This window comes from Elaeis guineensis, chromosome 1 (assembly GCF_000442705.2).
Source record: "Elaeis guineensis isolate ETL-2024a chromosome 1, EG11, whole genome shotgun sequence".
NCBI classification, from domain to species: Eukaryota; Viridiplantae; Streptophyta; class Magnoliopsida; order Arecales; family Arecaceae; genus Elaeis; species Elaeis guineensis.
The window spans coordinates 156724362-156738056 of NC_025993.2; the positions used below are offsets into that span (position 1 = coordinate 156724362).

At 43.6% G+C, this 13695-nt stretch overlaps 1 protein-coding gene and 1 pseudogene across 2 annotated transcripts; both read left to right on the forward strand.

Moving 5' to 3' along the window:
* The first annotated feature begins 5220 nt into the window (after positions 1–5220).
* Positions 5221–8044, forward strand: LOC105039225 (RING-H2 finger protein ATL56). Of its 2 annotated transcripts, none has more exons than XM_010915305.4 (2): positions 5221–5924; positions 7602–8044. In XM_010915305.4, exon 1 carries the CDS (start codon positions 5347–5349, stop codon positions 5908–5910), a length of 564 nt encoding a protein of 187 aa, XP_010913607.1. In that variant the 5' UTR covers positions 5221–5346; the 3' UTR covers positions 5911–5924; positions 7602–8044. The 2 variants fall into 2 exon arrangements, with proteins under 2 accessions (XP_010913607.1, XP_010913606.1); XM_010915304.4 differs by having other exon boundaries at positions 5242–5924; positions 7345–8044.
* A 3146-nt stretch (positions 8045–11190) lies between these two features.
* On the forward strand, positions 11191–13410 carry LOC105039398 (uncharacterized; annotated as a pseudogene).
* The last annotated feature ends 285 nt before the right edge of the window (positions 13411–13695 follow it).

The window sequence follows — 13695 nt, forward strand, 5'->3', positions numbered from 1 at the left end:
GAGGCGAAGCCCGACTCGAGCATCTCCTCCTTGTACCGGTCGGAGGCCCGGAAGTCTTCAACCGCACGATCGGCCGACTCCCTCGCCGACCGTACTTCGTCCTCAGTATGGGCCAGCTCCTCCCTCGCCAACTCCGCCTCGGCCCTGGCAATTTCGGCGTCGATTTGGGCGATGGACAAGTCCTCTTCGGTTTCCGCGAGCTTCCCCAGGCTGGCCCGAAGTTGCTCGCGCTCCCCTTGGAGTTCGGAGGTGGCACCGTCCCGTTCGCGCCGAAGACGACGCACGACCCGACCTTTGTGCTTGGCCTCCTTCTTGGCCGACTTTAGTTCGGCCATGAGCCGGGAGACCTCGTCCGTCAACTTGGCCTCCCGATCGACCGACTCCTGCAGTTGGTCGACCAGTCTCCCTCTCTCGGCCTCGGCCGCTGCCGACCTTTCCTTGAAGGCTGCCCGAACGTCGCCGAACCTTCGGTATCCGGCCTCCAGCTCGGACATGGTGAAGATCAACTGCCGACAGGAAGAAGCCTTGTCAGAATTATGTGGCAAACGAAAATTCTTCTAAGGTAAAAGGTGACGCGAAGCTTACCTCCACCATCGACGGGTAGAACCGCGACAATATTTCGGTCACTTGCCGAGACCGCAACGACTGAACGTCGGTAGGGAGGAGGATCCCCTGGCACAACCTCCTCGCAAGGTTGTGGTCGGCCAAGGCCGACGCACCCTCAGGGTAGTATGCGCTGGGGGGCATTGATCTCTCCTCCTCCGAGGGCTCCATCGGGGCTTTCCCCCGATCAGCTGCCCCGACCGACGGGGCTGGCAGCGATGGGACGCTGGAGTTCGACCCGGCGCCCCCCGTTGCGCCAGCGGACGCCTCCGGACGATGTTCGGCTTCCCGAACGACATCCGGCTCCACCCGCGGCGGCGAAACCGCCGACACCCCTTCGGCCACTTCCTCGGTCGGCCTCTCCTCGACTCGGACGGTCGGAGCCACAAGGGCTATGATTGGCTTCGACCCCTCGGTCGCCGACGCTTCTACGGTCGGCTGAACTGGAGCTGGTCTCTTGGAAGGACGCGAAGGGCCAGCCCCCGACGCTGGCCTCTTCCTCGCGGCGGCAAAATGACGAATTTCGGCGTCGGTCGGCCTCATCCTCGGCGGTGTCCCTGCAAAACCTACCAATGTCAGAGGCCGGACCAGAACTACCCTAAAGCCGAATAAAAAGAAAAAGCTGGGGAATCGGACGATACCTATTCGGGGGACCAGACTCAGGCCAGCATCATAGAGAGCTTGCTCGGTAACAAGCTCCCTCTGCTTCGGGACCGACATATCTTTGAGTCGGTGGAAGTCTTCCCGGTCGTCCACGTCGACCCGACTGTTGTCGTTGGCCTCAGTTCGGGGTACACCCCAGCGAGAAGGAAAGCCCCAAGAGGAGGAAGAGGAAACAAAGAAAAACTGATTCTTCCATCCATGAATGGACGATGGAAGACCGGTTATGAAAGCAAGACCCTTCCGGGGATTGAAGAGCCACCACCCTCGGGCTTTAGGGTGGGGTCGGAGCACAAAGAAGGCCCGGAAGAGGGAAACGCCAGGGTTGGTCGGCAAGAGCTGACACAACAGCGCGAAAGAAATGATTAGCCGGATAGAGTTCGGCGCCAGTTGCGCCGGACAGAGTCCGTAGTAATCAAGCAGATTCCGGACGAACTCCGGAATCGGAAGTCGAAGACCCGCACGAAGGTCCTCAACATACAGCGCCAGGTCGCCGGGCGGAGGGTTGTTGACCCGACCGCCGGCCCCTGGAGCATAGAGCCGAAACTGCTCCGGGATGCGATAGTGCTCCCGAAGCTGATCGACGTTCGGCCCCGAAAGCGAGGAGGCCTCATCTTCCGGAGCCGATCGGGTGTCGTCGGTCGGGTTCCCCGACCGAGCTCCCTGAGTCGGTTTCCTGGTCATTGTGCAGGAACCGAAAGAAGAGAAAGAAGAGAAGAAAGCAAGAAGGGGAAGGAGGACCACGAACCCGATGGACCCTCCGGAGGTAGAGAAGAGCTCTGCCCGCGACGACCGAGAAATCGCCCGGACAGAGTTTCCCCAGCAAATGGCAAATGTGGGTCAGGGTCCGGGAGGTCCTATATATATAGGGCCGACCGACGGCCGAGATGCTCCCGCGCCGACCAAAGTCCTCCAGATGCGCGACGCGTGGCGCCCGCCGATTGGCTAAAGATTCGGCGCGCTTCGCCCCGGGACGCCCGCACCGCCCGCATTAAATGCCGGAGCGGGCACCGGCCAACCACCTTGACACGCGGCGCGCGGGGGTTGGCTCCGCAGTCGGCCGCCCGCGCCGGTCCGCGTTCCCGATGGGACGCCTCACCCACGATCGGCGCCGAATAATCCGATCGACTGACGCCGTATCGTCCGGCACCCGATCTTCTGACACCGACGTGACGGCTGGCGACGACAAGACGCGGCGTCCGGCACCGGACGCCGGCGCGACTTCTGGCATCGACTAGACGTTCGGATCTCTCGGGGTTCGTGAGGTGTCAGACAACGGATCAGCCGGCGGTACGGTCGGATCTGCACATGCGACAAATCCACTCCCAGTCGTCCGGTCTTGCTACCCGAATGAAGGCACCGGCCAGCTCTTCACCCGACTTAGGAGTGGAGGGGGGCAACTGTTGGGGGATACCCACCGACCGACCGACCGACTATCGGAGGGCCCGACCTCGGGGCCCCGACCGACCGACCGACCGACTATCGGAGGGCCCGACCGGCTAGCGGCCCGACCGACTAACCGACGGCCCGACGAACGACTCTGACTGGCCGATCGTAAGTCGGGCGGCAGGCCAACGGACGCCATCAGCGGCTAACCACGGCCATTCCACGGTCTATTCCCGACCGACTGAACCCAGAGGTCCGGTAGCCGACCCACTTGAAGCTCGCCGACCGACGGAGGAGCCCGACGCCACTCTGTTGGCCGCCGACCTTGGGTCGGCCGACTCCACCAACCGCCGTACGGCCGCCAGACGTTGTCAGCTCTGACACGGACACGCGGCACAGTTACCTAGGGGTATTGTCCCGCCGAGAGCCGGGTCAACCCTGGTGATTAGACGGCTACACGGCGACATGATGTTTTCACGGCGGCTCTGACAGCCTACAGTGAGTTGACAGTTCCTCACTTGTCCGCGCCATTAATGACGGCGCCATACCGTGCTCCACTATATATACCGGGGAAGGGAACAGTGCAAAGGGTCGATCCGCCCGTCTCTCCCACATACGCAGGCTCGCTCCTCTCTCTTTCTCCCTCTCAGAGCTCTCTGTCTGCATTTCACTGTTGCCCAGTCACCTCTCTGACTTGACCGTCGGAGGGTCTCCGCCGGAGCCGCCTCCGATCAGTGCGGACTTCCTTTTGCAGGTGCACGCTTTCCGGCGATCGGACGACGAGGCGATTGGCCGCAACAGTTACAAACTAACTTGATAATGGTTTATACGTCTTTAGTCATATGTACCACACAGAAGCCAAATGCCAAGGAATTAACTAACGTGAGCATGTGGAAGTATCTAAAATATACCAGTTACTCAAAAATATGTTGTGCGTGCAACTTAGGGTCTATTTTTTTATAGGTAAAAAAATTATCAAAAAATTTATATTTTTCAAAATAAATATTTTTCAAATAATATTTAAATAAAAAAAATAATTTATCTATATTTTTTTATGTATATGAAAGTGGTTTTGAAATCTATTATCTATATTTTTTGTATTATTATTTTTTAGATAAATTACTAAAATTTATCCATATTTTTCATAATATTTTTTATAATTTTTAAAGTTTGGAGAAAATAGGTGATTGAGTTACTAGGTATTAAATAATAAAAAAATTGAAAATCACCATGAAATATTTTAGAAATAAAATTAAATACTTACTTTATTGGTTGATGGAAAAATGATTTAGTCATCTCTTAGACGAGTAAGATTTATTTCTAATTTCATAGATAAATACTATTTATGAAAATAATTTATTTATTAAAAAATATAAAAATATAAATAAATTAATTAATAAAAAAATTGACCAATATTCATATTTATCCATGAAAGAACCGACAAAGATAGCGGTAGCTACTAGATGCACTACACTCCCATGACTGCAGTTATATTTAAGGGTGAGCATGGTTCGGTATGGATCGATTTCATGCTCAAATCTAAGCGAATCAGTCCTAAATGGTTTGACATTTTTAGAAATCAAATCGGACCAATAAAAAATTGAAATCAAACCAAATCAACATAATTTAAATGGTTTGATTTGGTTCACTGATTTATTATTATTATTATTATTATTATTTTATAATTTATAAAAATTTATTTTTTCGCATAGAAATACCATCAAGAGAATTTATCAAAAAAATAATTTAAATTAATATAAGATATTATTATTTAATAAAATAAAATTTTTAAATGGACACTATCATCAAGGATTAAGATAAAGATTCTCAATACATTATAATAAAAATAAATAATACAGTAAATAAATTATTTAAGATTTAAAGCTAATCAACGTAAAATTAAATTGATAAACAATGTCATAAATTTAAAATAATTTTATAATAAATTAATATTTCAACATAAACAATATCTTAATTAAGACGATATCGTTTTATTAAAATGGGTCCAATTTAATTTAAAAATAATTTTATTTATTGATAAATTAAAATTAATTAAAATTAATTTTTTATATATTAAAAATTAATCAAATCAAATTAAATAAAATTTTAAATTAAATCAAATCAAATTTTAATTTGATCAAATTTTACCGATCAGATTGATTCAGATTGGATTTTTACTCCCCTCAAGCCATATTTCACCCACTTGTCGCATAGCCATTAACAAATTCAAAGACGTAATCTCGTTAACAGCTTTCTTGTGTCCTCATCTGCGTGACCGACAACTTTCTCGCGTACTAAATTTGCTCGTATCTTGTTTATCTTTTAGTTAGAGAGACCCGGAGGCCGGTAACTCATCAATCAACGGGCGCGTTAAACCGTTCCCATTGCCCACAGGAAATAAACAAAACCGGTGGCGCGGTGCTAGGAAACCCGTTGACTCAGTCGATAAGCACCTCTCTCGTTCTGCTCCTTCTCCCACACCGCCTCTCAAGAACCATCCATGCGATCAAAACCATTTAAATTTTCTCCCCACCACAATCAACGCCCCTGATCGAGCAAGGTCTTTTATTAAGTTGCTCCGCCGGAGCAGTCAACATTAAAATTCCTCCATGCCGAGAATATCCCGAACCCTTGAGGCGGAGGCTTCTCGTTATTCTTCCATCTTGTATTCTTCCCCCTCGCCGTTGTCACGAAACCATGCCGCGATTCGATCGCGACCGTCCGATCAGTTCTCCTCCCTCCGTCGCGATGCACCCCCACCAGCCGCCGGCGAAGCCTAAGGGCGGCGCCCGCGTTCTCTCCTTCGTCCTCCAGGCCGTCGTTATGGCGGTGGCTCTCGCCCTTTTCTTCCTCTTCGCCGGGGTCGCCGCCGTCGTCCTCCTCCATCTCTGCGTCGCCGGCCGCGCCCTTCGCCGCCGTCGCCGCCTCCAGTCCCGGAGCCACCACTCAGCCGATTCCACCACCGCCGTCGCAGAGCCCTCCGGCCTCTCCCCAGCCGACTTGAGGAAGATCCGGTGCTTCGAGTACTCCGGCGGTGGCTCGGCGTCGCCGCCGTGGCCGCCGGACTGCGCCGTGTGCCTGGAGGAGTTGCGGAAGGGGGAGAGGTGCCGCGCCCTCCCCGGATGCGGGCATGCGTTCCACGCCCCGTGCATCGACCGATGGCTGGTGAGGTCGCCGGCATGCCCGATCTGCCGCACGGGGGTCGTCGTCGCCGCGGTGGTGCCGGATCGGGTTATCCGGCGGCCTGTGGGATGGGCTTGATATGTTGATCTCCTGTAAGTTATCTCGGTTTCTTGTTGTTAGGGTTTGTTTTTGTGTACAAAAGACGTTTCCTTGTCATCAGTCTAGCTATCTTCTTCTTCTTCTTCGTCTTCTTCTTCGGCTTTGGTATTTTGATGCTCTTTCGTTGGAAACGACAGTCAATGGAGAGCAACAACTATTGAGAGTAGAGAAGTTGATACGAATCCCCTATGAATCCCCTTATTCTAGCAGATTTGTATCAGAAGTATAAAAAAAATTAGGTACTTTTATGGTTTTACCGAAGGACAAGGTACTTTCTTTGTTCAAGTTTCAGAAAGAAATGAAAAAGAAATTCTTGTCTTATACAAGGTGGAAATGGAGAATTATCAGTCCATATGAATGGATGGTGTTGAACTAAAGTTGCTTGTGATTAAAATTTGTATATTGGTCGTCGAATAAGTGATGTTATTGGAAGCAGTTGGCAAGAAAGAAAAATGGTATAGCTTCAGATTCAGAAAAGGTGCCATTTCAGTATGGTTCATTTGGCATTCCTTTTGTTAATGCAGAGTAAGAAATTAAAAATAATAAATTGAAATATTTAGAGGCAACTGCTAATATTCGTCGTATATCCTAGTGTAGCTTCATGTTAGAGGAAGAGATGAAATAACCTAAGTTGCGGTAAGATAGGTCATATAACAACATTTTTATAATGCCAGTGAAGAGAAATATATGTCTATAATCGAGTTGTTTCGATTTCAGAAGTGTTAAGTATTATAAAACACTTGCACCTGAGGTAGTTGTATTGGTTTTGGTGATCAAGAATTTGTGTTAAATGCATGATAGCAAAATAGTAGGAAAACATGTTGGCTGTAAAAAACCATTCCGGCAGACTTTGATCCACCACAAAAAAATGAAACAGTATAATGTGATTATTGGTAGAGCTTATTCTTGTTGATTGGCAACTGCTAAGGTGTGATTGACTGATTGTTATATTTTTTTTTTAATTTTTTTTTTTGTGCTCTAGGATTCTCTCTAACTGTTTTGAAATTTAAATCTCTTGAGATTTCAGAGTATGAAAATATAGAACGGCCAGAGGAGTGTAAGATTTGGTTGGTGGGTCAAATGCTCCTTTAATGTTATGGTTAAGGATGTAAAAGACATTTTCGGGAAGCATATAAAAATGGCCAAAATGTGGAGGGAAATGCAGTGGCTGTTAGATAATTAAATCATATATGCATCATAACTTTGACACCCATAGGAATTGAGTGAAACATGAACCACTCATGATTGTTTCCCTAAAACAGAGAAATCCCTGTATCAAAGGTTATTCCTCCATTACTCTGTCATCACAAACATAAACTCTTTTCTTCTGGTGTAGTTACAAACACTAATTCAAATTTGATATTATGATAATCAAACTGTTCTTGATCCTAGTTTATTTCTTTCTTTTCTTAGGTATGCCGTGTCCATTGGACAACTTCTGCGGGCTTATGGCCATGCACAGAACAGTATTCTGCTACTAATTACGGTAGCCGTGATGCATCAATAAGTATTATGCACCATCACCTGTCAATAGAAGATGAAGATGTGGCATTTGATGTAGATTGGAAACTTAGTCAGAAGTGTTGGACTAGATTTAGAAATTTGGCATACAAATCCTGAAGTACTTATGCAAAATCTTTGACGGCAAGGATTTTTATCTCTAATTCCAGGAACAAGAAAAGAAGGTGAGAAAGCAGTATAGAATCTGAATGAACGAAAGGAGGAAAAAGAAGTTCATGGAATTTGTGCGAACATAGTAGGTGGAATTTGCTTTGGTGGTACGCTTCTTATCTCTGCTATTAAATTTATGGTTAATCCACCCTAAGAAATAGAAGAATAAAAAATTGGAAAAGCAGGGTTAGTTTTCTCCTATCTTTATCTCCTTTCATATTCTCTTTTGCTCTGTCATATTCTCTTTTATCCTTTCATAAGGCAGGGCATATTGTCTTCCATTAACATTTGTTGGGTGTGTTGTTTGTGGATTCGGTTACTGGGCTTTGTCCTGGAATGCAATTTGAAGGATGTTTTATTCTGGTCATGATCAATTCTGTGAATTCTATGTATCAATGACCATCCATGCATTTACGTGTGAAGGCTTGGTTAATCTCATGAACTTTATCTGTGTGGAGAATCACGTTAACCAGAAAAATTAAATTTGTGAGCGCTTCTGTGCTCCTCTCCTTCGTGATTAAGGAAATTTATGTGCGGAGGATAATCATGTTAAGCGGAAAATTAAATTACCTCATGAAATTTCTGTGTGTGGAGAATCATGTTAAGCAGAAAATTAAATTTGTGAGCGCTTCTGTGCCCCTTTGCTTTGTTTTTGGTTTGGGTTATACTCTTCATTTCTTTAAATTTATTTAAAACTATGTGCTAATATTTGTGCGGAATATAGCAAGTGGTTCAGATTTCAAGTTTGTGCTCAATGAGTATCATGGATGCGTAGAGTTGTTGTTAGCTTCTTGCAAAGTTACGAGCCTGGTGGTTTTCACCTCCCTTAAACCTCAAAAAAAAAAAAAAAAAAAAAAAAGCTTTTACAAGTTTTTGATAGAAAAGCGAAGCAATGAATTGCCATTGCCATGTGGCTTCTATTTAGGTGGGTTGAATTGCCATTGCCATCTGGCTTCTATTTAGGTTGGTATGTACAATGAAAAAGGTATATAAGAATAGTGCAAAATTTTAAGGAGGATATGCTCCTCCAAGCAAGAGCATTGAGATTACAACAACAGTTAAAATTAGGGGGATATATTCATCTGCATGTGAAAAGAAAATGCGGTAAATTGGAGTTGCACTTGAACATTTTTATTTGCTCAGTTTTTGTTTATGATTTTTAACTCTATCAAAGAATGGGACTATAGGGAAGTCATGGGCTAGTAGTTCTCTACAATTTAGTCCATAGAGCCTCATGCTAGACAATTTTTTTTCAAGTGCAGAGATTCTCCCATATTTTGAACCTTTGGAGTATTTTTTGGAGGATTGAATATACAGTGTGTTTTTTGCCTACAAAAGATCTTACCGTTTCTTTCCAATCATACTTCTTCGCACAAAGTTGCAATGAGTTGATCCCTCATTTTTCTTGTTGTGGTATTGAAATTTTTTTTTTTTCAATTAGATCAATAATCATTGAAATTATCTGATCAGCCTTTAATTTTGAGCTGTAACTTGAGAGCATACGAAAGTGATCGAGTGAAAGAATATTTAATAAAGAGATGAAAATTAGTTTCTTCAGATATATCACAGAGAACGTACTCTTGGTTGGTACTCAATCACTTTTTAGCAAGGTTGGTTCTGATTTGGATTTTATTCCTCATATTTAGCCATAGAAATATCTTAACTTTTAATAGAGTTGCGGCTTTTCAGATCACTTGGTAGTAAGGGCAAATCAATCCACCATTTTTAAGAAAATTATATAGTGATTCAACAGTATTCAATCCATTCTGAGATAATTTTCAAGTTGATGTGTCCCTCATTCTAGAAGGTTTGAAGTTATTAATAATGGCATGCAACATATCCAATTGATCTGTTTGTGCTGAAGTTAAAAGGCTCTCTGAGAATGATTTTTTAGGATAGGATTCTCAAAGACCACTGAGACTTGACTATACAATTCTTCGGGAGAGCTATCGTATAAAGATCTTCAAAGATGTCCATAAGAGTAAAAGGTCCCACCCATGAGTCTTCCCAAAATCGGATGTCAGATCCATCTTCAAGCTTAGAAGAGAGACAAATTTTAGAATACAAATAAATTCTTGATTACATTTTTTCACATCGGAGATAATCTTGAGAGATTTCTAGAAGATCTTATACTAAGATTTCATTTATAATAGTATACAACCTTAATTAGATTTCTCCATGGATTGGTAGAACCGGCAATATATTTCCAAGCTCATTTGGCAAGGAAGGCAATGTTCATTTGCTTAAGGTTTTTTTGATATCCAAACCTCCTTGATCCAAGGTTCTACATACACTGTACCAATTGACTAAGTAGTGAAAGCCTCCCACCTTCTCTTTTCTCTTCTATAGAATGGCTCTTCTCAACTGATCAATTCTTTTGAGGACCTATTTAGTAATTGAAATACCGACATGTAATAAGATGGCAAAGCAGATAAAATAGAGTTGATAAGTATTAATCTACCACCCAAGACAAGAATTTTTCCTTCTAAGAAGCCTATCTAGCACTAATTCTTTCGATGAGTGGCATCCAATATTATTTTTAGGGAGTTTTCTATCATGCAATGGTAGACCCAAATAAGTGATACGGAGTCTGCTTCTTTTACAATTCATCAAGTTAGCGAAGAAGTTGGCTTCCTCTTCTTCCATATTGAGATAGACAATAGAGCTTTTATGGAAGTTGTTTTTTTAGCTCGGAGGCATTTTCAAAAGCAAGTAGAATAGCTTTTGCAGTAACCACACTATCAAACTTTCCTGTACAAAAAAATAGAGTATCATTAGTGAATTGGAGGCCTTTGATGTTTTGAAAGACTTTGTTCGAATCAATGCATTTGATAATTCTAAAAAATACTGTTTGCTTGAGGAGTTTGCTTAGCACATTCGGCACAAGTAAAAACAAAGCTGGCGATAAAAGGTCCTTCTGTCGAAGATCTTGTCTACATTTGATCCACTTACTCGCTTATCATTTACCAGAATAGCCACGGGAGAAGATGAGAGCAAAGTTTTGACCCAGTTCAACCATCTTGGAGGAAAACCATAGGCCTCAAAGAGGTGGAGCAGGAATACCCAATTAATCTTATCAAATGCCTTCTCAGAATCAAGCTTACACAAGATTCCTTTCAGAGTTGATCTCTTACAATGGGAAGTTATTTCATGAGCACTTTGAAAGTTCTCCATACTTGACCGGCCCTTCTTGAAGGCTGATTGGATGTTTTCAATGAGAAGGTGAAAATAAGAGGACAAACGATTGGTGAGCATCTTGGAGATAATTTAATAGATGATGTTTGAAAGACTGATAAGCGGAAGGTTACGAGGAGAGAGCACACCCTCTTTCTTGAGGATAAGAGAGACAAAGGCGAAGTTGAGTCTGTCAAAAACAAGGGTGCCCACTAAGAATTCCTCAAAGAGAACAAGAAGATCCTTTACTCTTCAATCTATGTTACTTTTTCATTGGCAGACAATATTTGGAGCCTTTACTCTTCAGTCCATGTTAAGCTACTTATGAAACAACTCGAGGGTCCTAAAACGTCTGACATAGGAAGGCTTAATAATGAGCCTGCGAATTAGTTAGCTCATTCAAGGAGAGCAGAAATGGCGAATTGTATGTTACTGTTTTAATCAGCTTCTTTGGAGCTTAAAAGCTTTGATAGGGTTAACAATATTATAATTTTTTCAACAATTAATATAAAATATCTAGACTTTTCTTCCCTCTTTTTAACAAAAGATTTTATCAACGTTTCAAAAACTATAAATAAACCATGGACATCGAATGCATAAATAATTTGACATGTATTTTTGATAAAGATGAAACTGAACAAATTTGAGCTAGTGGTCAACGTAGACGGTTTCCTCCGGTTCATTTGCTTTCCATCATCTACCACCACGCTTTGACTTCTTCTAAAAAAGAGGGCAAAATCCCGAACATCTCTCAAGCCTCTATGCAATCTTCTCCTTTGGCAGATATCAATAATTTGCTTTACTTAGCAGATCAACACGTAATTATTATGCAAGGCCGCAAATGTCTTGGACTAGCTACACTTGTGTGTGCATCCAAATAAGATGGACGTTTCACATGGAGAGAGGTTAACCTAGATTATGAAATCTCAGTTGCTCGTCACTTTAACAATGCAATGCCATATGATGAATATACCCAAACTTTTCTCTTCACACTGACAAATCCAAATAGGTGGCTACATATCTACTAATCCGCGTATTACTTTTCTTGCTAATTTCACTAGAAGGCCAAAAAGCATGTCCAACCACCTTATTATGACAATTGGCACTACTCTTTAATGAATTATACTGTCATACTCCTTTAAAGAAAAATTAGCAGGCAGTCCATCGTTTGATGTCCTGTCATTTGGTCGTTGTGCAATTAGACTTACATATGTATGTATGTTATGATGGTCAAGATTGGCTTGTCACTGGCGTAGTATCCTATCTACTCTTTGAAATCCTTGCCGTGCTAATTATTGGTTGGACAAAATCTACCGCTGAGCTGATGGACCAATCCAACCGTGGGGCAACACGAACAAACGCACTGCACGCTTATCCGTTTTGTCCGGCTCTCTGCGTGCGATCTGAGTCCACCACCAAACGCCGTCCGGAATCATACGCCTTGACTAAGAAAGTTTCAAAATAATCACACAGTCGGCAGAGACCAAATCTTTGGTCAAAGAATACGAGAAGAAAAAAATATAATAACTCTCTGCCGTCCAAGCCACCTCCTCATCTACCCAATGTGGAAATGTCGCAGCCAAGAAGAGCCAAAGATCTCTGAGACCGTAGCCATGGAGTCCCTAGGCATTCACCGGCTCCATCAACCTCTCAAGGGCGCCCAGAGAAAAAGAAGCAACTCCAGTGTCTCAACCACTCTCCTCGTGCTCATCTCATGCAACTTCGTCCTTCTACTCTCCAAGCTTAGTCCCTCACCCTCAGCTGATGGCAAAGCAATGGCTGTCGAACCCGTTAGCTTCATCGGCTCCAGGCTCTCAGTGTTACTCATGGCCTACGGATCAACTTTCACCTACGTCGGGTGGAACCACCACCTGTCTCTGGAACAACTATTCTTAAGAATGCGGCAGACATGGCGGAGGCCTGCGATCACTTTGATGTATATCGAGCTCTTTGCTACTGCCTCGGCTTCCCTTCTCTTGTTGCTTAAGGCCTTCGCAGGGGCAACGAGGGGCATGTTTCTGGAGGCTTTGATGGTTTCAGGCTCGGTTGCTTTGCTGTCGTGCTTGGGTCCGGTCTTGTTTGCTCATTCTGAGATTGCTTGCAAGCTGAGCATAGTGGTTTCGGTGGTTGAAGAGGACTGTGAAGGGATGCATGCACTCAAGCGGGCTCAAGAGCTGGTTGAAGGGAGGATGCTTCGAGGATTTATTCTAACAATTGTTATGGCGGTTGTAGAACAAGCACCGTTCGTGGTGTTTGGGTTCGAGAAGGGTGGTAATTGGGGTGTCTTGACGTTCATTGTTGCTGGCCCGGTTCTTCTTGTGACGAAGTTTGTTACTTATCTTGTGTACACCGTATTTTACTATGAGTGCAGGAACTCTAAAGGAAAAGAGGTGTCTACGTTAAGGCAAGAACTGTAAATTTGATTTTGTAGTATCTAGCAAGAGTGGTCGTGAGTGTTTATAGTTTCATGCTACCATGAAATTTAAGCAACCAAGTTCAAAAGGAAGGCCTGAGTTTTCGTTCTTTATTTACCCACCGAGCTTCAGCTACCAGAGGAGGTAACTGAGACTGTTGAATTGCAAGGAGATTGGATGATGAATCCACCTTTTATAAAAGATGCAGGATTAATTCTTATGATTTACTATTGTCATTTGCCAATTTAGTCTTTTATGTCAGAAAGTTGTTTAATTGGCATTGTTGGCTTGGTTCCTCTGAAATTCTCCCTCATTGAAAAGCTCAAAAAATAGTTAGTATAGTGAGGAAATAAAACAAATTAAGGACTATATATATATTTTTTTCTTTTATCTTTTTTTATTTGAGCAGGGGAAGAGCCAGCGAAATATGAAGGCGATAGAATGCCCTTCTGAGTTTTGGAATTAGTTTTAGTTGTTAGAATCTACAATCCATCATAAAGAATGT